The sequence below is a fragment of the Athene cunicularia genome, assembly GCF_003259725.1.
Source record: "Athene cunicularia isolate RWA chromosome 4 unlocalized genomic scaffold, athCun1 chr4_part2, whole genome shotgun sequence".
Lineage (NCBI taxonomy): Eukaryota > Metazoa > Chordata > Aves > Strigiformes > Strigidae > Athene > Athene cunicularia.
This window is the reverse complement of record NW_020799099.1, coordinates 34,281,193-34,306,216: the sequence shown is the minus strand read 5'-3', so window position 1 is coordinate 34,306,216 and position 25,024 is coordinate 34,281,193. Positions and strand designations below refer to the sequence as shown.

At 42.0% G+C, this 25,024-nt stretch overlaps 2 protein-coding genes across 2 annotated transcripts; one reads left to right on the top strand and one right to left on the bottom strand.

Annotated features, from left to right (window-relative positions):
* The first annotated feature begins 29 nt into the window (after positions 1 to 29).
* Positions 30 to 7,773, top strand: RAB33B (RAB33B, member RAS oncogene family). Its single transcript, XM_026847973.1, has 3 exons — positions 30 to 42; positions 5,415 to 6,467; positions 6,605 to 7,773. Exons 1-2 carry the CDS (start codon positions 30 to 32, stop codon positions 5,897 to 5,899), a joined length of 498 nt encoding a protein of 165 aa, XP_026703774.1. The 3' UTR covers positions 5,900 to 6,467; positions 6,605 to 7,773.
* Positions 7,774 to 20,073: 12,300 nt separating this feature from the next.
* LOC113479602 lies at positions 20,074 to 25,016 on the bottom strand. The gene is made up of 7 exons (XM_026847775.1): positions 24,958 to 25,016; positions 24,552 to 24,764; positions 23,631 to 23,690; positions 22,815 to 22,946; positions 21,594 to 21,740; positions 20,716 to 20,776; positions 20,074 to 20,530 (listed from the first exon to the last, which is right to left on the bottom strand). The coding sequence occupies exons 2-7, from the start codon at positions 24,714 to 24,716 to the stop codon at positions 20,427 to 20,429; spliced, it is 669 nt and encodes a 222-aa protein (XP_026703576.1). The 5' UTR covers positions 24,717 to 24,764; positions 24,958 to 25,016; the 3' UTR covers positions 20,074 to 20,426.
* Positions 25,017 to 25,024: the final 8 nt, after the last annotated feature.

The window sequence follows — 25,024 nt, the reverse complement described above, 5'->3', positions numbered from 1 at the left end:
GACCGGCCGTCGCCGCCCTCCCCGCCGCCATGCCGCTCCTAGGTGAGGGTTCGCAGGTCTTGTGTCACGCTCCGTACCCCAGAAGTTCAGATGGCCGGTAGCCTCGGCTGTGTCTGCTCTTCAGCTTTAAGACCGCCCCGCCTTGCTCCTGTTGGAAATGTAATTACTACGTAAGCTTCTACGATGATGAAAAATTTCAGCCATGGGCCAGACCTTTCCACAGCTTTTGGCAGGTGTCGATAATTTATCCTTCAAGTGGTCTTCTAGTAGATCTCTTACTTCTTCGTACTTTAGCCTTGGCTGTGCCTGGTATCACCAGCTTGTTGCCTCCCACAAATTCTTATTCTCTATTTATCGAGAACCCCATTTAACTGCCCAAGCCTTCAAGTTTACAAAGCTATCCAGATGCTGCTGTTAAGAGCATTTTGCTTTTAAAATGTTCTGATAAAAAGCTGAACGTTGTTTAGGAGCAAACTGCTGATAGCAATGTGTCACAACTTTTTCATTTTGGGGGGGGATTCTGTTAAGATTGCTGTATGTCTAGGCAAGCATGGTACAGAACTGGACAGTGACAGGCTGGATACCAAGCTTGCATTTGAATGTTGATTTTTAGTCTGTTTGTAGGTTGAGCTAAAGCTTAGTCTTACCAAACTAAATTTAATGAAAAAAATTGATGGGGGAACAATTGCTCTTTTGCTATCTTTGCACTGTAAAGCAAATTTTGAAAGTATATGAAATATGCCTAGTCTGCCCCGTAGATACACCAATGCTAGTGGTGATCCTAACAGTCATTTGCAGATGAGACTACTAGCTGCTTGCAGATGTGGTTTGTTTACTAGGAATAACGTGCTTTTAAACAGAATCCCTTTCTACTTCTGTATTACAGTTTGTTTCTATGAACAAAGTTTAATGATGTGTAGAAAAAGGGAGTAATGGCAGTCTTGGAATTGTACTTTCGCATTTATTATCACCAGGCTTCGTAATTCAATTTACAGTCGTATAGCTGAAAGCTATAGTTTTCGCTCGCTTACTAGATTAAAAAAATTGTGGAGGGCGTATAAGTCCATTTGCATCTTTCTTGTGTTTTTTTCACCTTATATCCTTCTTTTAACAAAAAAAAAAGAAACATGAATAACAGACTTTGTTACTTTTTTTCTTGATAAAACCACTGAATAGCACTTCTTTGACTGTCAGCTGAGATTCTGTGCTCCCTGGACTGTCTCTGATGGAGGAGAGAACCTCCTGAGGGGTATCTTCTTGTCAGCACCATTTTACTGACTGGTATTTTCACCACCTCTGGATTATGCATGTTCTTTGTGGGAGAGAAGTGGAGTATAGCGTAATCCACAGTTCTGAGATGCTTTGCATAGGTGGTTATGCCATTTTGTTTTATATGGTGTGGTATATATGGTTTTGTTGCGTTCTTGAGGACATTACCTGTTGAATATACAGGTTCTGGTTGAGGGAGGTGGAGAACTGAAGGAGGCCCTTTTGAGACATGTTGTTTTCTGGGAAGTTCTGTTACAGCTTTTAAAAGGAATAAACTTTATCCTTGTGGCCAGGACTCTTAGGGGGGTGCTGTGTGTTGTCAATTATGCACGAGTTTTGGGGGTTTGCCACCTCATCTCGCCCATCTTTGCTTTTCTTGCTTGCAGCAGTGAGCTCCGGCAGTGCCTCTTGATCCAGGAAAGAGAGGAGCTCAGATGAACCCAGTTACTGCTGTTCTTGCTGCGCCCTTAAGGGCTTGCTGAGCAGAGGAATTTTTCCTCTGGTGTTGAAGGAGATTATAAAGTAGTGTCTTCTCTTTCTCTCTCCTCCCTTCCCCCCGCCAGCTGGATGGTCATTCTCGCGCTGCTACAGTACCAAGCATTTCCCTTGCAGCTGGAGAAATGCTGTGTCACTGGCAGCAACACAGGCACGGTTCTTCTCACCAGGGTTTCCCACACAGGAATTGTGTAGAATTTCAAGACACAGGGACGAGTGTATCCCTTTGTAGCTTGTACAGTAGGCGAAAAGCTTCCTAAGAAATACTGATATCTAGTTGTGATGAACAAATTAAAATTTTCAACAAATGCATTGTTTTGCATTCTAAATTTTCCTCTTCCTAAATTGATCTAAGCATTGAACATCAAAGAAAACAATGATGTCATTCTTTGCTGACCTAAATTAAAATAGTAAAGGATGCGCATAAAATTCAAAGAACGGAGTCCAAACATCATGTTCTATACCTTTGAGCTCTTCAAGTTTGTTTTTTTTTCCCACATCTTGTAGAAGGAGACATAGTTTACCATTTTATCTTCATTAAAAGCCAGTTTTGTTTTTACCAACGTGTTATAAACCATACATGCTAAGAGAGTCCTTGTTTAGAAAACAGCCCTTCTGGATCCACAAAAAGGAGTCAGAAGGTGGGAGGTGATAGCTGAGTCAGTATAGCCATTTGTCTTTCCCAGGGAGTGTGACAGAGTGATTCTGTCCACAGTTTTATTAGCTGGATTATGCTGTTAAGATTTCAAATCACACTTTTTATAATAGCCCTTTAAAATATGTGCTCCCTTGAAGATGGGTGGTATTGAACTAATAATGAAACAGTAATCTTGCTGTTAATTCATCAGTGCACATCTATTAACTTGAACATTTTCAGTGTTGTTTTCTAGTAGAGCAAATATTTTGGGGGGACCAGAAACGGAATGGTCTCTTCAATTTCACCTTGTAAGAGGAAAAAAGAAAATTCTGAAGTGTGAAATTTTCAGTCTTGGAGGATTTGTCTCTTGGTGTAAATGATTCCATGCCAAGAATATTAACGTTTTTAATTTGAGATAATACCATTCAAGATTGAAAGCTGCATGTAAATAAAATTCAGGAGGAACTGTAGTTTAAGCTTAACTTGGAAGATATGTAAACCTTTAATTTAACTTCCCCTTCTCTACCCAGTCTGTGGATCTGTGCTTGACTAAAGCATGACTGATTTTTGCTCTGTGAATGAGGTGGGGAGAGAAGTGTAAGCTCACAGCTGCCTCTTTAATTTGATAGAGCATTTTCCAAGATTCTGTGTAGTAATTCCTTTACATTATGTTGTCTGAATGTAAAGATTACTTCAGGCTGTGCTTCTTTCTTCTCTCTTTAATTTGTCAAATTCTAAGTTAATGAAAATTTTCCATGAGTCTCCTGACTTTATAACGTTTTATAAGTGCATAGAACTAGAAGTAACTCTCATCTGGGTAGGTGAATGAATCTTAGCCAGACTTAGGTGCCTATCTGATTGTGTAGAGTCCCTTAACAGACCGTGGAGATGCAGTCAGTTGTGTTTAGAGTGTAATGCCATTGGCAAAAAGTGGGTGTTTCCTCTAAAATGAGACGGATTCCAACTGACTACTGTTTTCTGCTACCAGAGGCTAGGGCAACTTGCCTTGCTCTTCTTAATAATCTTAATGACCTTTTTAGAATCAGCACATGGATGAGTCTGTGGATCAGAAGCTGTAGGTAAGTGGACTAGACGACAGAAGCCGAGCTGTTCTGATGTTATCACGTGAATTCTCCGTTCCCGTGATGAAACTTGTAACAGCCATTTCTACCTGCTCCAACCGGAGTTCTCAAAGCTGCGTGAGCAGGATTGAACGTAATATTGCAGAAGTCACACCGTCCTGAAACATCATTTACTCTTTTTCCTTTGCTTTATCTCACTAGTGATTCATAATGTTCTGTGATTGACTTGAGTATCTGGATCGTCATCCATTTTAATAATTTCCAAACTGATGAATACTGCACTTATAGGAAAAGTCTTTATTATTAGTCACTGTTACCAGGACTTTGCATCTGCTTCTGTTCAGTTTCACCCTATTTCTACTGTTCCAGATTTCAAAAAAATCTTTATGTGGTACTGTAATCCTTCTCTCTGTCAGGGATATATCTTAGCTTCTTGCCATCAGCAAATTTCCCTGGCACTTGGGTTTCCTTTTATTCATATTGAAGTCACTGGTAAAAATGGTAAACAAGGCATCTTTCAAGACACTTGCAATTTCCAAGTAAGTTTTACTGAAACATTTGGATCAAAGGAATGCAGAACTATGGTAATGGGAGAAGAGTTATATCAAGTGAAGTTTCTGACTGTACCTTTCATGGGAACAGATGGGATTTTAAATTTACTTTCATCATTTACAGAACATTTAATATTTCTTGAATTCCAAGTGTGAAGAAAAACTCTACTTTCATTCCCAGGGAGGAAACATTTCTTTCTGACAGTTTTGGCTCAGAAGTTAAAAGCTGAAGTACAAATCCAACTGCCTCAGCTGTCAGGGATCAGCTGTACAGGACAGAGGGGAAGCCAGGACTCAGCTTTGACCCAAGAAATCCAGTGTTGTCTTTCAGTGTTAACACCATTAATAAGGTGTATGTGATAGAGCCACACACTAGTCTATTTCTGAGAGTGTACAATTAATCTAGTGTTGTAGGTGAACTGGCTCTGACTGCTGTATGTTGCAGTCCCTTATCTCCTGGAGAGCTATTTTGTTAAAGTATCACTGTGTCAAATAAGTGCACCATTCTGTAGCGTAATCTACTCATCTGAGGATGCCAGGCTTCCATTCTACCAGGATGATGGATGCATTTAAAATTTTAATAGTTGTTGCTTGAAATACAAGCAGATGTAAGGCTTGGTTTGGTTTGTCTTAATCTGAGCCTGAAAAAGTTTGAAAGCATTTCAGTTCTTTTGAATGTTTTGTTGTCCGTTACACTGACTAGGCTTCAAACAAATATGTTCATTCTGTTTAGGACAGAATGATGTATACCTGGAAATACTAGTAGCGTGTTAAGGTAGCAGGAGTTTTATGTACTTTTTTTTCCTTTTACTTACAGTATGGTCCAAGTTTAAGTATTAAATAAGCTTAAGCTAGAGGTTCATCACAGGAGGGTTTGATTCCAGTAGATACGCTGCAGAGAAAGATTTTTGTCCTGTTTTTGGTGGTGGTGCTGTTATTTATGCATGGTTTCATTTCTTCCTACTTTTCCATAGTACCACAATAGGCAGTTAACTTCATGCTAAGAAGAAAAATTTGAGGAAGATTATGTTATTTTTGGCAATAAAAAAATCACGCCAGCGGAGAGATGTGCTGCAAAATATATGTTGTTTTTCCAAATAAAAGTGCGATTGCCAAGACTTCAGGATTTGTTTTTGTAAAAATCTTACAAAATACACGCTCCGATTAAACTCTCAGAGATTCGTATGTGTGATCAAGTTGCATTATCGTTTCTTCCTGGCTCCAGATGTGAGCAGCTTTGAAAGCAAACGTTTGAAATTGTGTGAAATCAACAGTTTTCTTCAGCAAAAGCTTTTTGGTCTGATTAATTCAGATGAGTGGATTTCTGTGATCGTATGACTCCCCTAGCTATAGGTGATTTGTATTATTTTCCAACATGAGTAATAAAACATTTTTTCCTCCCTTTGTCTTCCCCTTTTCAGATCCAGCTATGGGATACGGCAGGGCAGGAGCGCTTCCGAAAGAGCATGGTGCAGCACTATTACAGGAACGTACACGCTGTTGTGTTTGTGTATGATATGACAAACATTGCCAGTTTCCACAGTCTGCCCTCATGGATAGAGGAATGCAAACAACACCTTCTTGCCAGTGATATACCACGGATTCTTGTTGGAAATAAATGTGACCTGAGAAGTGCTATTCAGGTACCTACGGACTTGGCCCAGAAGTTTGCTGATACTCACAGTATGCCGTTATTTGAAACCTCTGCCAAAAACCCCAATGACAATGACCATGTGGAGGCCATATTTATGACACTGGCTCACAAGCTTAAAAGTCACAAGCCATTAATGCTTAGTCAACCCCCAGATCGCAATGAAATACATATAAAGCCTGAACCAAAACCTGCCATGACCTGCTGGTGTTAAATCATACTTTTATCAGCTGTCACCTTGTTTGCAAATACTTCAAAATTATGATCTTGGCAAAGTTCCAGGTTTTGGTAGCAATTATGGCAAATCTCTTTGGCACTTTAATGTGTTGGTTTTTTTTTTTTCCTGGTGTAGATGTGCCCATCTCATGTTCTTGCACTTTGTACTTTCTGAATTACTGAAGTTTCACTATAAACCTACAGGAAAGTAAACTTTCAAGTGAAGTTTTGACAAAGCAATGCTACTTGAGCTCTTGCTGCCTGAGATTGTTTTCATCACTTGTGGTAAGGTTATAAATAGTAAGCCAGTTTACTCTCACTTTTGGTTGCTACTTGCATTAGAATAATGTAGGAGAAAAAGTGTTATGTGACAGACAGCTTGTTTTTTGGGTCAGCAAGTGGGGAGATTTTTGGCATATGAAGGAATTTTTGGTGACTGCTAGCAAATTGCTAAGCAAGTACCTTATAATTTTAATGAAGAAAAACCAAGAATCTCAGATAGAGTTTGGGCTGTCAGCGTAGGTGCAAACTGCTAGCTTTTGGCCTGTCATTCCACTGTAAACTTTGTCTGTTTCTTCATGGCAATGGTAAGAGAGTGGACAAACTTGTCCCTACCTCTGGACAATTATTTGATGCTTAAAGCTTCATTAATTTTTCATAATTAGCATGTAAAACTAAACTATGCATTCCTTCTTATGGAAAGTACTTGTAGTGTGGGATACCTGGCAAATTTGGGACTCTGGCTGCCCATAACTTCTCTGACTTTACTAAAACTTCAATGGAGACTTATTTCTAAAGATGCTGTATTTGAGTTGAGTGTCCCAGGGTAAGTAAAAACACGTAAGTCAATAAAAGATGGAGCAAAGTTGGCAAAGGCATACTGGTTTTCAGAGACAGGGGTTTCAGAGAGTTTTAGTGATGATGAATGCTTTTCAAATATCTTGAAAAAGCTTTTTACAACCAACTTCATAACATTTTTTAGGGATGGAAATGCTTAGGACAGAATTTTAGGAATATGAGGCTTCCTTAAAATACTTCTGAATACAAACTGAATTAGATCTTGAAATACAGAGAAAATCTGCCAAATACATCATCTGTCGCAGATTCCTGAGCTAAAACCAGCTTGCATAATGTCATGGCTGTATGTGGGGCATCCTTGTCATTACTAATGTGAGTTAGTAATGTGTTGGGTCAGATGAGGGAAATTACGCCTCCAGAACCATCTTCTGTGTTCTCATAATTGCAGCTGTTTTATTTCAGTGCTGTCTGAAGGTCAAGTTTCATAATAAAAATGGTGCTAGGTTGCATATAATTACATAAAGCGAAATGTAAGTCATAGAATGCAGTCTATGACTTCATTCATGTGCCATGTCAAACAATGTTCTGTGATTTAGTTTTTAAAAGAATTGAGGTAAAAATGAAGATTTTTTTCATTTGCAGTGTGTAGCATGTGATGCTGACTGGAAGCTAAATGGAAGGGCAAGTTCGGAAGCTGCCGCCCTAGTGATCACATTAGAAACAAATTACTGAAATAAGAGAATTAACATTATTTAAGGTATTACAATATTCATTCTATGTAAGATGTAATTCTATTGTAAATTATACTGGCAAAAGAAAAATTAATTGACTTTTTCTAGATTTCCAAAAGGCATTCAATTTGGTCTAATATGATTAAGATGTTTAAACAGAATCTAAAAAGGTAATGTTTTCTTGCTGTATAAAGCTGCTACAACTGTGACAGTATTTTTGTTTGGGAAACATTTGTAAAAGGGAGCTTCTGTATTCACTCTGAACCTTACATGACTAGAATTTGGTTTACAGTCCTTTCAGAAACAATCAGCTTTTTAACACTAGTGTCCTTAATGATTTTTTTTTTTTAAGAAAATCTTACATTTATGTGTATACTGTTGTAAATAAGTATGGTTTACAGTCCTCTTGGACAATTTGTTTTTCACTCATGTCCTTAATCCTTTTTCTCAGAAGGATCCATCTTAACTATTTGTACGTCAGCAACTGTTTTTTGCTTTTGTGTTGTTTTTTTTAAACAAAAAAACCCAAAACAACAGAATGAAGAATTCCAGAGTCAGTCAGTCAGGTTGGGGTTGAGGTGAGGAAGTTATGTAGCTACAGTGTTGCTGTTAAATTTAATATCAAACATCCACAAATCTGTTAAACTTTGAGTTATTCACAACCTGTAAATAAGGGCGCTCATGTCATTAAAACGGTGTGGAAACAATGATTAAGTATGTAATTTCATCTTCAGCACAAAGCATGTTTTAATGGTTCTGCCGTAAAGGTAATGTGGTCATCAGTGCAGGATTCAGTATGCTTCCTGGCTTTCAGTGGTGATGTTCTGCACACAAAATTGATGTCAAACGTACTGAACACTTTGTATATGTATTTTCACTTTACCAAATTGTCAAGTTGGGTTATTTTGTATGTGTTGGAGGGAGGGCAAAACACAATCCCAGAAACCTAATAAACTGGCTCTGCCACAAACTGTTACCGCTTGTTTTCAATATTATGCTAAGAATGATGATTTAGTTCTTATGGTAAAATCCATTAAAAAAAAAACTCTAAGGAAGGAAAAAGAGCGTCTAGTTTCTGTATGTGTAGGCGACAGTTTTGTTAAAGACTGTCACAATACTTGGACTACTGTCAGTGCTTTCTTGCAATGGCTCTGAGTTATTTTGAAGCGTCTAAAGCACCCACCTGATGATTCAGAGGCATGTTTGGGATTTATTTCAGGTTCCAGAAGAATGGGAAGGGATACAACAGTTATAAAACTAGTAGTTACTGACCCTTGAATGTATGTCAGGACCTTAAAGGAGTCTTCTCTGTTACTCCATTTAACTTCACATAGAGGTGGAACTTTTTGTTTTCTCAGAAGTCAGTCTTGCAGGTTTCCGTATGCGTACACATACACACGTGTATGCACACAGCCAGAGCAAGGCTTCAATTCCAGTTAAGCTGTCTTCCCCACCAAGGAACAATCAAATAATTTGTGTTTATATACTGTTTCACTACTGTCCTATTTATGATGCTCTTCTAGTTCCACACTTAAGTGTGTTAAAAAGGTGAAACACCTTTCAGAGATGATTTGCAGGTTTCAATATGATTGCAGTCATTGTTGCTCACACAGGTGTTAATTCTACTGAATGGTTCAAAGACGTGTCTATGGACTGTGTATACCTTGTGCTTTTGGACCCTGAGATTGACCAGAAGTGACCTTGGTAGGCTACCAAAAGTGTGACACAGTGGTGAGCCCTTGTCTGAGACTGACACTAGCTATTTCATCAAACTGCTTAGAAAGGAATTGACTTTCAACTTAGGAAGGCAAAAGGCCAACATCATACAAACTCTAGATGTGTCCTAGTAATCATGCATGTATCATACTTGCTGCGTGTTAGGGTTCTCTTTTTTTTTTTTTTTTTTTTTTTTTTTCACATCTTCATCATGATGCTATAGCTAAGAAGCATCAAAATACTTGGGCTTCTTATTGTGTACTGTAATCTCCCCAAAGCAAAAAATTGCTGATCCAATAAAGGGTCCGAAGTACATAGTCATTAAAGAACCTGAAAAAGATAGCTCACCCTTGTGATTTTTTCCAGCCAATAATTCTACAAGACAGCTTTCCAGATACAGTGAGAATAGATAAGGACCCCTAATGAAAGTAGTATCACTTTAATATTCTTTCACCTCCAAAATATGTCTTAAAGATCTAAAAATCAGTTAATCTCTGGCTTTGATGGAAGGGAGTAGTGTGGGAGTCCACACAAGAATTCAGGTGAAGGTAGCCCAGCCTCCCACCCCTTCTTTGACCTTTACCACCTTCATCTGTGACTCACTGGGACTTTTCTTCCTGGAATCAGCAAAGCAGGACAGCAGAAAAAACATGGGTAACTGTTTTCCCTCAAACACCACAGTGTTGCATAAAGACAAAACAGATCAGTGTATTGCTTACCTATGGCTTTGATCAGTTTCAGACCAAAAATTGCCGGCTTTGTCTTTGTCTCCTGTAACATTTGATCATGTGCTGCAAAGGCAGCTCCTCTATTTTGCAGCTGATTGTAAACTGTTAGTATCTGATTCATCCCGTATGACATAGCACAGTTGTCATCTCTAAATTGTAACACTGCACTAACATTTTCCCTGACATCATCTAATGATTTGCTGCTTTTATAAATTAGTTGGAAGTCCTTGTCCCCTCTTGGTGAGTATTTTCAATTCTAATTGAATATACATAATTCTAATCGTCTTTTTTTTTTTTTTTCAGAGAATTACAGAATCATCTAGGTTGGAAAAGACCTTGAAGATCATCCATGTTTGTCTGTAACCTTAATTTTCTTTTTTCCCCAGGAAGTTCAGTTGAAACTATCATGTAAATTGATAGCCATCCTTAAAGAGGGAGGCAGTTGAGTAAATAGTGAGTTTAGGCTTAACTTCTCCCCTAGTTTACACAAGTGCATGAATAATACACATAGTTTAAGGCAAATTTTCTTTTATGGTGGAAATTTTGGGTTACTAGTTATGAAGCTAGTTCCCACTGTGATAACAGCATATATCTATGTGAAGGGTTTAGTTACAGAATCACAGAATCATCTAGATTGGAAAAGACCTTGAAGATCATCCAGTCCAACCATTAACCTCACATTGACCATTCTCAACTACACCAGATCCCTCAGCGCTATGTCAGTGCGACTCCTTAACACCTCCAGGGATGGGGACTCCACCACCTCCCTGGGCAGCCCATTCCAACGCCCAACAACCCCTTCTGGAAAGAAATGCTTCCTAACAGCCAGTCTAAGCCTTCTCTGGGTGCAACTTGAGGCCATTCCCTCTTGTCCTGTCACTTACTACTTGGTCCAAGAGACTCATCCCCAGCTCTCTGCACCCTCCTTTCAGGGAGCTGTAGAGGGCGGTGAGGTCTCCCCTCAGCCTCCTCTTCTCCAGACTAAACACCCCCAGTTCCCTCAGCCGCTCCCCGTACGACCTGTGCTCCAGACCCTGCACCAGCTCCGTTGCCCTTCTCTGGACACGCTCGAGTCATTCAATGTCCTTTTTGTAGTGAGGGGCCCAAAACTGAACACAGGAATGGAGGGGCAGCCTCACCAGTGCCGAGTACAGGGGTGAGATCCCTTCCCTGTCCCTGCTGGCCACGCTATTGCTGACAGTTTTTCTGATGTTTCAGGAGTCCTGCTTTCAAGGCCATTGGCCAATGTTTTGTAGCACCTTGATTCCCAGACATAAAGTAGAGCTACATGTCATTTTAAAGTAATAATAATGTTCCTTTTAAAGTGGCAGTCTGTTTTCTACACAAATCAACACAAAACTGACATGTAATCTTAAATCTAAAGTTGTAGATAACATTAGAATTTGGCATGATTCTAGAACTCACAAAAAAAACAGGTTTGAGTTTGAGGGTTGGGGTTTTTTTTCCCTTCTATTGACACTGGACACCCGAAGGAGGCCTCTCATTCATCCTGCTAAATGGTGGCGTCAGCGAGGGCTGTGAAGTGACATTGAGAGGGAAAGAATTGATGCTGGTTTCCAGCGATGGGCTGGGACTCACTGGGCTCTATGCAGTCTACAGCTGCAAAAGCAGCACCATAGAGGCTGACACCTATTGAAGTGCTTCCTAAAGGCAGCTCCTTGTAGTTCACTCAGGTACTTCCAGACCCCAAAGGCAGGCGTGGAAAAGCTTCCAGCCATGCAGGGACACTCACTGAGGTGCATAATCCTGCTCCGTGAAGGTATTATCTACACATATTGTTTTCTGCCTTTGCTGACTCACCTCTGGTAATGCGAATCTTGAATGACAGAATACTTTGCTAACCATTTAAAATGAATGAAAAGCAAATTTCTCAGCAATACCAATGATCATTTCAAGAAACTCACAATCCCCTCCCCATCCTGCTCTTCTCATCCCTGAAAAACAACCCAGAATTGATGTAATGTGACTGAGGCCTGGGGACTGAGGTACAGGTGACCAGAGGCATGGCTTAGAGTTGCAGCTAAGAATGAGAATGTCAGCCATGGCATTTAACAAATGTGCTGCACTCTCCCTCTCCCCCCCCCCAGCCTTTTTTCATGTTTACTTAGTTTTTGCATAGCAGAACTTGCAACTTACTTTACCATCAAGTGTATGAGAGCTGATATTGCTGCGTATCAAACATTCAGAAAGAAGTAGCTTGTTCTCTCTTCCCTGAAATTAATTATAAGGCTGGCTTTGAAATAAATGGGCCAGCTTAAAAAAAGAAAAGGCGAGGGGGCGCATGTTTTGGATTCCTGCCTGCTTGCATCTTATTTTGAAACCTGTAGGGTGCACTTGGGTCTCACAGTCTGTGTTTTCCATTAAGAGATGGAGCTTGAATACAGACCTTGCTTATGCATTTAAAAACAACAACAACAAAACCCCCACCAGAATCTTCAGGTAGTTACTTGCTTCCAGAGAACCAAGGAAAAGCAAAGATATTTGACAACACTGAAGAGCTCAAGGGGCCTCTCTCTTCTTTTATCTGCCCATCATAAGCCATCTTCCTGTCAGGTCTAGTTTAAAACAAGTAACTCTCCTTCGTTGCAGCCCTGTCTACGTGTTTGAGTGTAACAACAGTACATTAGATAGTCAGATCTTCATTTTGGAAGATAATGGTGTGGGTTTTTTGCTTTCTACTAATACTAATATCTTTCAGTAGGAGGTATACAGAGTGTCATTTAAAAAAAAAAAAAAAAGAAAAGGATAAGCATTGTCTTTCTAACAGCTTATAAGCACCTTTTAAAATAGACTTTCAGATGCTGTCAAACCCCTGAAAAACAGAGAAGTGTTGTATAGCTATAGCCATAACCACACAAAAATTGCAATGGTAAAAATCACAATAACATGGAACCTACAGAGCCTGTGTGATTACAGCCTATATTTTTCATACACACATGTGCATGCACACACACAGAGGAAGAGACAACTGGTGTGAATGTGAGCATATGAAAAGTCATAAGACCATGATCTTAGCTTTGTAGTTCCTTTTTTAAAAAAAAATTTTTACTGTTTGCATTGCCCCTTTGAAAAGGTCACAGGCAGAAAAAAAGGCTCTGTTGTGAGGCAACATGGTAAACTCCCTCAGTGAATATTTTTATGTATTTTTCAAAACATCTCACTGTGCATCTAAATCACATGTCCTAAGGCAGGGGCTGTGTTTAAAGACCATTTTTCCTCTCCCGTGGCTGAGTGGCTGGGTCTCGTGTCACTGTGAGTGCAAACCCCTGGAGCTGGAGAGGCTTTCCTTCAGCTCTCTTTACTTTCCCCCTTCCCCGTGTGGCAGCGGGCTAACATCAGGAGGTAAGTAATGTGCAGGCTGCCAAATGCGTTTTAAACCCCTATCTACAGACTTCATTAAGGGAAAAAAAAATCAACCGAAGCTTTGTGCTACCAAGTGAAGCTGGCAGAAGACATGTTCAAGCAAAATTATGTTGTCTTTTACACCCCACAGTGAAACTGGAAGTCCTGGCCATGGGATGGAGGGACTGCTAAGATTTTCTGAAGGTTTATGAAAAAAACTATACACATTAACAGAACAGAATTTATTTTTGCATATGACTGAATGGAGAGGGGGGTGGGCCTCCAAGCTACAAGTAGCTGGTAGTAGGGAATGTGTGTTATGTGCTGACCCTGCACTTGGACTTGCTCCTAAGCATTTGGGGTTGGGGTTTTGGCTTTTGGCCAGTAAAGCCTGGCCAGCCATGCTCTCCAGCCCCTGCCCACCCAGGGGACACCCCTCAGCCCTGCCTCATCTGCCTGTGCCTCTCCCAGCAAGGCTGGGGCAGGCTGGCTCGGTTCTGGGGCTGTTGCAGAAACGTACGGGTTGATGTTCTCGGCTGCTGTTATGTAAAAGCCTGGTCATCCCCACACTCCTCACACCCACCCCTGTGCAGGAAAACACAAACTTCTCAGGGGTGTTGAGGTGCTGCTGTTCTTGTCCTTTGTAGTCCTCCATCCCCCAGTGCTTTACTTGTTCCAGGAAGGGCATACAATGAGAAAAAGATTAAACTGACCCTAAAATACATGCAACAGCTTTTCCATTTACTTCAAGATATTTTTAACCTGCTCACAAAATCAGAGGCAATGAAGGGCTCCTGGCTTCAGCAACTAAAGATTCAGCTGCAGATAAAAAAAAACATTTGCTAATCAGAGGGGGTTTTCAAGTTCCTGTATGCGATTATTCATCCTCATTACTACCATGAAGTACTAACTTCAATACCGAGCTAATATCTGAGTCACTGTGACGCTGCTGTTAAAAAGCACAGTGTTGGCAGCCCTTGTGATTGGCTTCTAAAGCTTGCAGTAGTTGTGCTTTTCTCAAATTGCATCTGAAGCAAAATAATTCAGTTCAAAAGTTTCAGCTTTCATTAAATAGTTAAATTTCATTTTTCTGCATGGTGCTAGTTAATGATATATCAATAGATGTAAGTTCTGCGTTCTGTATATATGAAATGATGAGCAGAAAATACGTATATTCACATAGATTTTTTTGGCCATCATAAGGATGCAATCTTGGCATCGTAATGCAACAGTTGGGGTGGGGGGGGGGCAGTTGTACAGAATTCCAACTTTTTGTTAGAGCAGTGAGGTGACGGTGTGGCACATGACACTCATGAGAGTCCAGCACTAATATCTGCTTTGAAGCTCCAGCTCTTGGGCTCTATGGGTGAAGGGCTCTTGAGGTCACAAAGACTTGGGTCCATCAGGGTTGCCAGGCTGCCTGCACAGGGCAAAATAAGAAACACAGGACTGACTCCTGTGAGATATGGTTGGGGAAAAAAACTTAGCAAATAAGAACACCAGCCGTAATTGTAAATCAGTCTCATGGTTAGTGGGCTGGGGGAAAGGGCCTAACAATATTTACATGTGCTATTTCAGGATAAACACTAATATTGATTTTTTTTTTTTTTTACAAAGTGTATTTAAAAATATGTAGTGGGAAGAAGTCAGAAGATGAAACATGAAATATAAATTAAAGTAATTTATTTTTTTAAATTAAGATGACATAAATATGTCAATTAAAGAGAACACACGTTTCTGGTAGTTCTGAAGCTCTAACTACAAAAAAAAAAAAAAAGCCATTACTGCAGCAGCTCAGAAAGTGCAAGTGAAACTATGTAGTTTTATAGTGTGTTTCACTTAGACTGACCTGAAAAAGTGCAGGACAAAGCACTTGCTATTTTTACAGAAAAGCTGCTAGGGAAGGCCGGGAAATGCTGTTTCCTTTGATGAGCTTTGCCTCCTCAAGTTAGAGTCAAGTCCAAGCACTTTGCCCCATGCTTATACACTGTTAGTGCTGGAGAATCACAGAATCATATCTCAAGTTGGAAGGGGCTTGTAAAGATGGAGAAATCACACAGACTGACTCCAAAAAATGTATGCTGTGCTCCGGTTATATTAGGTTGGTTTTCTGCTGACTATATAAAAAAAGAAAATAAAACCTTCCTTCTTTCAGCTGTAGGCAAATACTGCTTTCTATTTTCAGAATATATCTGTATTTTGATTGATTACTACTACTCCCATCTTTTCCCGGCTCTTTTAAGGCTGTCTTCTGCACCCCGCTTTCCTGCAGCAGTGAGCAGGATGTTTGCAGGTACCACAGGCTGCTGGATGAAAGGGAAGCAGCCAGTCAGGGAGCCTGATGCAAGAAACTGCTGTACCAGAGCCACTGAGACCCAGCAAAGGCTTCGGGGAGAAACTCTTGCTTTTTCAAGCCAGATAATTCTTCTCCTATAGACTACGACACTTGTGTAGTAAAGAGCAAGAACCATTCCTTGAGTCATTCCCCACAGGACATATTTTAGGCCAGTTCATCTACCTGTAGTAAAGTTTGACTTAGATTTTTAAGTATTTCATGCGAGAATAGGCAGGGCTACGGAGCACGCAGAGCTGTTATTTTTATCCCCTGGCTTCTCACTACTTTTTGCCAGCAAAGGGGAAAGAGATCTGTGCCCAGCAAAGCTGACTGCTTTCCACTGCCCAGGCCCTGAGCACAGCAGCCCAGCATCACAGGGGAGGAACTGCACCAACCCTATACGTCTGGAGCTTGCAAACTGCTGTAGGGGTGAGGGGCAGTGACACCAAACCCCCGTGTTGGTAGCAGTGTCCAGCGTACACCACACCAGTCTGAAACCATTTGTGTTACTCAACAAGGCTGAGAAAAAAAAAAAGCAGGATGTTCCTGATGTAAATATTGGATTACAAGACTGGAAGTGAAGCGATAAAAAAAACAGCCAACCCACCACAAACCCAAACAAGCTAGTTGTCAAAAACATACCTGAAATGGCTCTCTTGAGCCCCACTGGGATGAAGACCCCTCCACCTCCCCTCCTCCCCCAGCACCTTCTAGCCCTTTCTCGGGGAGGGGAACTGGCTTCAACAAATACTTTGCCCTTAGTTGAACGTTAACTCACAGAAGCAGCTTCCCTGATTAACCTTCTGATTACACCCCGTGATTAACTCTGGCCACTGCTAATGGAGAGGCTGGCAGCCTTTGCTTTTATAGCCTAGGGATTTGGTGCACCTTGTTCTACGCATCAGGAAATAGGGTAATGTTTGGCTGAGCACACTCACAATAGCAAAACATTTTCGGACGTAAATGCCTCGTCTTTGACTTAATATAAATAACACTAACACAAGGTGGGCATGAAGGGCTTGGTGTCAGTGTAATTTTGTTACGTGGGGTCCATAATCCATGTCACAAGCGAGGTGCTGGTGTCCTGCCTGCAGGCTGCTCACGTTAGCTGGGTGGTTTCTAACACACCCGAGAAAAGAGATGGATGTTTGACCTTAAGGAGATCTGAGGCACGTTTGCGTCTATCATTCCTCTTCAAAATGCCAAGTTATTTCCACTTCTTAGTGGTGAAGCACAAGGTGTGTGTGACTAAGGTGCAGCTCGCACGTGTGCAGGGTGTTTCAGTGCAGAACAAGCTCCGGTGGAACCCGGAATTTCTATTTCCCGCCCTGGGCTTTGTTTGCTTTATTCTGCAGACACTGTGCTGAGGTGTACCTGCTGCTACCCTTACCCCTCACCCTGTGTAACTGTGCCTCCCTCCGGCAGCCACGGGCCTTTGCCCACCCCAAAGGGGAAATCTTGCGGGGCTGGGAAGGAGCAGGGAAGTCAGCTCAGTTCCTGGAATCTTGCCAACAATGAGAAGTCTGTGGGGAGCAAACGACGAGGTCATTTCTATCAGAGGTGCTATGGATGTGTGTGTTTGCGTAATAAAAAAAATATCCCTCTGACTTCCATCAGCGAAATCTGGGAGTGACGCAAACCACAAAAAGTCCCTGGAGATACGGGCAGGCTCTGGGAAGGCACTGTAACTAGCATGTGGAACCGGCTACTAAATATAGCACTGGAAGCTGCAATTTAGAATATATTTTCTGCAATGCTAACCAATTAGAGGGAGTGACATTATATTGGTACTCAGTTTCCACCAATTTCCATATTGCAGCTGTTTCTTTTCTAGAAACTCCCCTTTTTTTAGAGAACTGTTGAAACTGTGTGTCTGTAAGGGATCTTCGGTGCTGGTATTGCGATAGCGATGCTGCGATTGCACCACTGGAAGGACCGCAAAAAGAAATACGGCCAGCAAGGGCTTTACAGCTGCTGCTGAATTAATTACATGCATTTTTATTTAAAGGTGGCATAAAGCATACTTCTCTTTTATACACTCGTACTTCACTACCTGCTCTTAAGGCCATTTTGCAGCCCAAGGAGTATCTGCCACACTGGCAGAGGTCCACCTGTCACTAAATGCCACCGATCAGCCGCTTCCAAAGCTGTCCGGGAGGAACTGGCTGGGTCCTGGCCTCATGCCTCAGCTCTGTGCCAGGAGCCCTGACCTGCATCACTGCACCCTTCATACCCTCATCTCCAGAGTCACCCTTCTGAGCCGATGGAAACAGTGCTGCAGCCGAACAAGGACTAGTGATGGGCATTCTCTGCGTGCTTGACATAAAAGCTAATTGCTCTGCTCAACCAGCAGCCAAACGCTGTTGAATTATACTCAGTATGTGCCGTCTCACACAGTAATGACTAGTTAGAGAATAGCATTTCTGGATGGGAGTGTAACAGCGTTCCGTAACCAGGAACGATGCAGTGGCTGAGCAGTGCATTTTAGCAACAAACTAAAAGCAAGTTTCTCCTTTCAAAATCTGTTTTAGACCAAATGAGAATCAAGGCTGCACTGCTTTTAGCTATTAGCAATCACGACAACGTCTCAGGGAGTCTTACTCTTCTAACGTACAAGAATGGCAGTTTATGTTAATCAAGGAGAAAAACCCCAACATTTCAGCACAGACTGTTTGGAGTTATGCCAGAAACATCTGAGGATGGGGAAAGTAGTCACGCTCGGTGCTTTGATGCTTGCTGACAGGCACTACACTAGAGAACAAGGCACAGCATCACTTCTTGAATTACAATGTTTGAATTTCTGTATTAATGTTTGAATTTCTGTATTAATGTTTGAATTTCTGTATTAATTCAAACATTGGTACCTTCAACGGACATCTGCAATGACACCAACTGTGTTTTGGTCAGCATAGGCAAACACATGAAGGTATTTCGAGCCAAGGCCAGAAAGAATGTGGCTACTGTGGCCCTGAGTTGAGCTGTTGGCCTGAGCACTGAGGGATGCGGTCAGTTCCCCCAACAGAAGCCGAGCAGCAGAGGAAGCAATGTGTGACTAGCAAAGGGCTGTGGGAGGAGGAGGCCAGTGGCTAGGGCTGCTCTCTTCATCCGAGTACCTTTCTTTGTAATTCCAGACATTAATAATCTTAATGGTTAAAGTCAGTAATGGAGACACTTGGAAAGTACCTTATGTACAAAGAGGTGCCAGAGTTCACTAGGACTTCCTCAATATGAAGCTTAGGGCATTTTTCTGTTCGAGATCACAACAAAAGTTGTAGAACACATTCAAATACAAACTCTTCAAAATCTGAAGATGTTTAGTCCTAGAATTTTTGAAATAATTTAATAGAAACTAACCATCCATCTCTGCACCTCACCAACCCCATGAGACTAGGAAGTTGGGACAGGATTTGCTAACTTGCAAGGACCTGCTAAATGTCAGGATTAATTGCATATCGTAATGCTAATTTTTGGTGACGTAGCTGTGGCAAGCTATTTTGAACCAAGGGTGTTTTAAGTGCACGTGTGATAAGCACCAACTCAGAGGACGGCCTGGAATTTTGTCTGTACAGTGCTTTCATGAGGTCAAGGCCTTCATTTAGGTGTCAGAGTCCCTTTACTACTGTTATGAGAAAGTCTTCAGTCTCTATAAAAAAACCCAACCAGTAACAATTTAATTCCCTCTCTCTTGGGAATGGGAAAGGCACCTTCTATGCTGCAATAAGGTAAATCTTATCTGAGATCATTCCTGGAGTTACATGCCTTGTGGTGGGCAGGACTTATCCTACTACTCATAGCACTTTCTCAAGATGGGAACTTACTTTCTAAGCCCTGTTCAAATGGACCTGCTGTGTTAATTTACATGGAAGGATAAGTCATCTACCACTTCATGCTCAAGGCCTGCAGGCAAGACATTCACTTGACAGGCACCCCTAAGCCTACCTGAAAGAGAATCATGAAGTACATAAGGGAATTTTATGCACCTTGGGAGATGATGGAAGCTGCAGTTCCTGTCTAGAGGACTAGGAGGACCTCTAGAGAACCTCCAACAGAGGACCTTGGTCTAGATCTGTAATAAATTTTAGCAGAATAGGCTCCAAAATAAGCAATTTTTAAAAAAACCCTCAAAAAAGAAAAAGCTGAACTGAATACAGAGACTCTAAGTTACTCTATAAGAGGAGCTCCTGCAACTCCAGTTCCTACCACTCTCTAGCATTGCACTTCAGCACTAAAACTAATCGTACCAACACATGCACACCCCACAGAATCCACATTTTGACAGAGGTACCTGAAAGGCATTGGCAACGCTTTGTATCATAAACTTCACCTACACCCATCCCTGCCAAGAAGAAAAGGAAAAGCACCCTGAGCTCAGTAATGAAGTGGGTCCTCCATTATCCTTCACCCCCTATTGTATCATCCAAATAATTCAATGGGTAAGGGAGAGAAATTGAGATAGCAGTTGGAGGGGGGAATTACTCCACAACCAGTGTCTTTTAAAAATTAATTGTATTTAATATTTGAATGCCTCAGGCCAGCACTGCTAGACAAATTGCACAATGAATTCTAGTGGAATAAAACACAATTTAAGAACAAAAGCTGGAGGAAAAAATGCCCACGCTTTCCAGAGGCAATGAGGTATTTTAACTATACAAAGTCTGAATGTCCAAAACCATCTTCAGATCTTCCCCTCTGAACTGTGATCTTTGCTGAACGTCAGGCATTCAACAGTCCTCTCTTTCTGTGTTTTTCAAAAGGGCAAGGAAAAGTGCGTAACCATCTTTAAAGACAAAGAACATCTTACATCTGTCTTGCCACATTTTTAGACTAGTAGCTTTAAAACATTTGACCACTTTTTCAAGTCATTCTGATATATGGTGGAGGTTTGGATGCGTCTTCCTCTGCATCTACGTCCCGGGCTGGAAACCGATCTGGGAAGTTAAAAATTCTACCCCCAGGGCCTGTGTGGGGAAGGAAAGAGGAAACCATGAAACCTGGTGTAGACACTTGCACAAAATCCTGAGTTCCTTTTGCCTCAGAGTATTTTGGTTGTCAGGGTTTTGGCCTGGAATGTAAAGCTTATTCAGGATGTTCCTGCCACGTTCCTGGTGAATATCCAAACACATGGAGGGAAAGAGTTACTCACTTTGTACAGCGCAAACCATTTCCACAGCCTGACTTTGGTCCTCGCTAGGCTGCAACCATTCCTGAGAAAGAAACAATGCCATGAAAAACTTCATCTGGGAGTTTGTTCAAGAAGATATACCTGAACTCATTTTAAAAGTCTCTGTTGTCCACTCCTCCTAACAAGTTTTAGTTTGAAAGTTTAAAGCGGCCTCAGATTACTCATTCAGTATTGCTAGTCAAGAACAGCTGCCTGGTAACCTTTATTCCTTACCTTGTAACCATTAATTCCTTACCAGATTAGACGGTTGGAGGTACATGTTTAATACATCATGAGAATTACTCTAGTAGCTGGTATTTGTTGAGCTCACTTAGCAGAGACACGCGGCATGTGCCCCATCACTTGAGGTAGAGTCCTCATAAATTAGCAATAAAATGTGGTGTGTCATCTCCCCTACATTTCACACATGGTACAGGGGATATTTTTGCTATTGAATTTGTAGTTCTAGGGAAAAGGCATCTTGGTGTGTAGCTATCAGTAAGTTTTTGAAATGCCGTACCAGGAGCATTCGTTGGTTTAAGGGTGGGAGAAGAAGGAACAGTTTTTGAGAGCAAGAATTCATAGGAAATTGGACCACAGTAGCACCAGCACTAACCGTTTGGAAAATGGAGATAACTTATGCTAGGTCTTACACAAGACGGTAAATAAGAGGGAGGTAGTAAAAAGAAAAATACAAGAAGTATAAAACCCTTCTAACTTAATTTCTTAGAATTAGCCCTGGATGACTGAGGTAGAGCTAAAGCGAGGTTTATTGAAGAAAAACACATCTTCTCTCCAGTTTCTTCCCCTCCCACCCACACTCAGTACAGATAAACGGTGGCCTGGGGCTCCTCACTCACCATCCCAGTTACACTGTCGTAGCACGAGCAGCGTGGAAGGCTCCGGCATCCCAAGTAAGCCATCACCAGCACAACGAAAGCACTGCAGATAGAGGCAGCTAGCATGGCTATGTTAGCACCCTTGACTACTTTATTAAGTATGAACTTCTGCAAGCAGAAAAGGAAACGTTAAAGCCACATTGAAAAAGTCCACATTGAAAAAGTTAAGTTCTCCACCAAAAAATATTGTAATGACTGCAAGAATGCTGCGATGGCATCGTAGGCGACTGTTACAGAAGCAGTGTTATTTAAGGCTTTTCTTCCTGTGCTCTGAAAAGCAAGCCAAGTGTGAACTTCAAATATGAAAAGAGCAAGCAGTAAGAGAAGGCTTCTGATTAAATATAAGACACTATGCAACAGCATCAGGTTTGGAAATAACTTTAACGATGAGTACAAACCCAAGGAACGGCTGCTTCTCTTTGCACTGAGCATAAGAAATGCCTTCTCGCTGTACTGCACCTTAGCAGTCTGACATTTTGATTTATCCTGCAATAAACTAACAAACAGCTTCACCTACCTGGAAAGTCTTCATCCCCACCGGGAGCCATTGCTTGTACCAGGTCTGAGGTACAAAAAGGCTAACTCATTCCTTCTTTTCAGCTTTACTGTGGAGGATACACTTGAGTAACACCCGGTTTTAAACAGCTGACCTCTAACTGCTGTAACTTCGTCACCTGAGGTGCATGCTGGAAGGGAATTGAGCCTAGGAACTGCCATCTCAAACCTGGCCAGCCCCTACCCCTTTTCACAAGCAGCACCACGATTTTTTCCTGGCACAACCCAAACACTTTTGCACAGCAGCAGTGAACCCGACCATGGTGAGTTCAGGTGCGTACACCTCTGGGGACAAGCTGTTGCTCCCAAGCAGCTGCTTCTCAGATGGGCATCCAGGCAAGCCAGGTGTCCATTCACATAGCCACTGATACCAGCCATGCTGCAGCAGCAAGCAGTTATAAAGAGTCTATCTATCCCTGTGTGGTTTTGTGGTTTTCAGTACCTAACTTGATACTTAACTGTAGACTTAATACAAATCTTTTTAAACTAGTGCCCTGCTGCAGGCACCACTTTGAACTCTAATTTAGGCACCCTGGAAGTCTGGTTTGGTTTCCAAGTCATGCCTAATGATGCTTGCAGATTAAAACAGTCATGTTCTCCAGTAATAGGCATGATGCTGATACTTACTGTATGGATAACGTGGACTGGGGCAGAACTCAGCTCCTCCTCTTCACCATAGTTCAGTGTGAGGGAGCTATAAACTATTACGACGAGGATGGCAACACAAGAGAGTATGGAAGCAACTATCAACACATGCACCTAGACAGAAAAAGTAAAGGAGAAAAAGAAGGGGAACAGGAATTAAAACTATCCTCTGTCAAATCAATGCCACTAATATAGACAACATGTACTTACAAGCATTGTAGGTGCTAGCCCTTGATCTCATGTAACACTAAAAAGTACCTGGTAGCAACAGTCACTCAGAAGCCAAACACAATGCAGTAAAGGTTTCCATGATACTGAATTTCTGAGTTACAACTGAGTCCCAAATCTTAACCACGGGTGCTACCTGGGCCCAAAGACTTGGTTCTTAGAGATCTCTTTCTTATAAACAGTATCCCCCCATGAAGTTTACATGGCTGGAGAAACCTGCCTAGGAAATGCAAGCCAATTAAATTGTTTCCTATTTTAGTGTACACAATTCTTCATAACAGGAAGGAACACCAAAAGAAATGGATTCAAAAGCAAGCATTTTTACAGATTTTTGCTTGTTATTAGAGCCAGTGTTTGTCTGCTGCAGCAGAAAGTGAGGTAATGTTGCATCCTCCTTTTGCTTGGGAATGTAGCAGCTTTTATGAAGATAACTCAAGGAAATAATCTCTCAGTCCTGCAGAAGGGCCAGCCAGCTCATTTCCTAACAAAACTGTTTTCAGTTGCCCCAACAAGATTTTGGCCCCACCCTATATACACACACAATTCCCCCTCCCCGCCCTCCAGGCTTACAAGAACTGGATTCTTCCTCTGAGAGGAAAACAGAGCCAGGATTCCTGGGACTCCCATCACCTGCAGAACACAAAAGGAGTTGGTAACTGGGAGACAAGTATCAGATTCAGAAGATAAACTACTGCAGAGCAGAATAAAAGCCCTCGTTTTCAAGGCTTGGACTGCTGGCTCAGAAATGGAAAGAGAATTGCTGATTTCTTCTGTTTATCTCCGCAGCATCTCCCGGGGGCAGGACACTGCATGAAATTCATCTTGCCCACACGCTACCCCCACAGGAGCAACTCTCCGACTGGCTTTACAGCTCTGACCAAATAATAAAACGGTTCAAATAAGCGTGATTAAAGTGCTAAAAAAGTGCACTGCTTTCCCAAGTCCTTATGCCTCTTGGAGGTGGAAGAAAAATATTACTGACAGGAAACGGGCAGCCTCCAGATGGAAGAGAGCACTTCAGTACAGCTCCCTTGTGGCATGGCTCACCAGGGCATGACCAGTGACACCATGGAGTGAGGATGCCTGCTGCCTGCTCCTCCTTGCAGTACAGAGAATTAGCAGCACCGTGCTATGGGACGGAGATCATCACTCAGATGTTCACCTACCCAATGTGAGGATGAAGTGGCCTCGTTGTGGTCATCATGCTTCTGCAAAAACTCTGTCAATTGCCACTATGGCTTGTTTTCTACATTAACCAGTAGAAATGTATTTTATTTAGCTCCTTCAGAGGAATGTCTCCTTGCACTCTCCTGCCTATACCACAATAAGGAAACTTATTACCTAGGTTCAAAGCAGGAAACCAGCAAAGAGCTGGCAAGAAGTCCTGGCCTCCTTCCCACCCCCAAGTTGAGTACTAGTGGGTAGCAGTGGGGGAAAAAAAAAAAACAAACCAACACAAAACAAAGCACAGAAAGTAGAGTGCAACTTTACCATCCCAGCCCAAATGGGAGCTCTGGTTTTGCCCAGCTCAGACTCCGTTCTGAAAACGCCATCTATGAACCCGCTGACGACGCAGACGGTGCTGAAGGCTATCTGGAACAGACCCAGCACCACCATGTTCCGCTGGTTAAAGACGAAGTATCGATAGCGATCCATCTTGCTCTGATCCACACATAAATCCCGCCGAGGGGAGAGCAGCTCTTCCTAGGGAGGAGAAAACAGGGACGGGAGCATCAGCGCCCGGGGAGCACCGGGAGTACAGAGTTCAGCTCTTCCTGAGCTCCAGCGGCGAGAGCGAGCAAAGGTGAGCGCTCTTCTGAGGAACCTCACGCTGCTGCCGGGCAGGTGCCTGGGTCACCATTTTGGATGTTTCTGGGGGAAGAGGCGCGATCTTCACCTCAGGCCTTTTTCCTTCGGGCTTTCTGCTGCCCAGAAGGGCGCGGGGGGTGGGGGGGGGCAGTGTC

What these genes read in the sequence shown, in the direction of transcription:
- LOC113479602 (XM_026847775.1), bottom strand. Translation starts at nt 24,716, where the DNA reads ATGGATCGCTATCGATACTTCGTCTTTAACCAGCGGAACATGGTGGTG. An exon ending in CTCCCATTTGGGCTGGGATG is followed by an intron (nt 23,691 to 24,551) that starts GTAAAGTTGCAC and finishes TGTGTTCTGCAG; the next exon opens with GTGATGGGAGTCCCAGGAAT. An exon ending in AGAGGAAGAATCCAGTTCTT is followed by an intron (nt 22,947 to 23,630) that starts GTAAGCCTGGAG and finishes TTTTCTGTCTAG; the next exon opens with GTGCATGTGTTGATAGTTGC.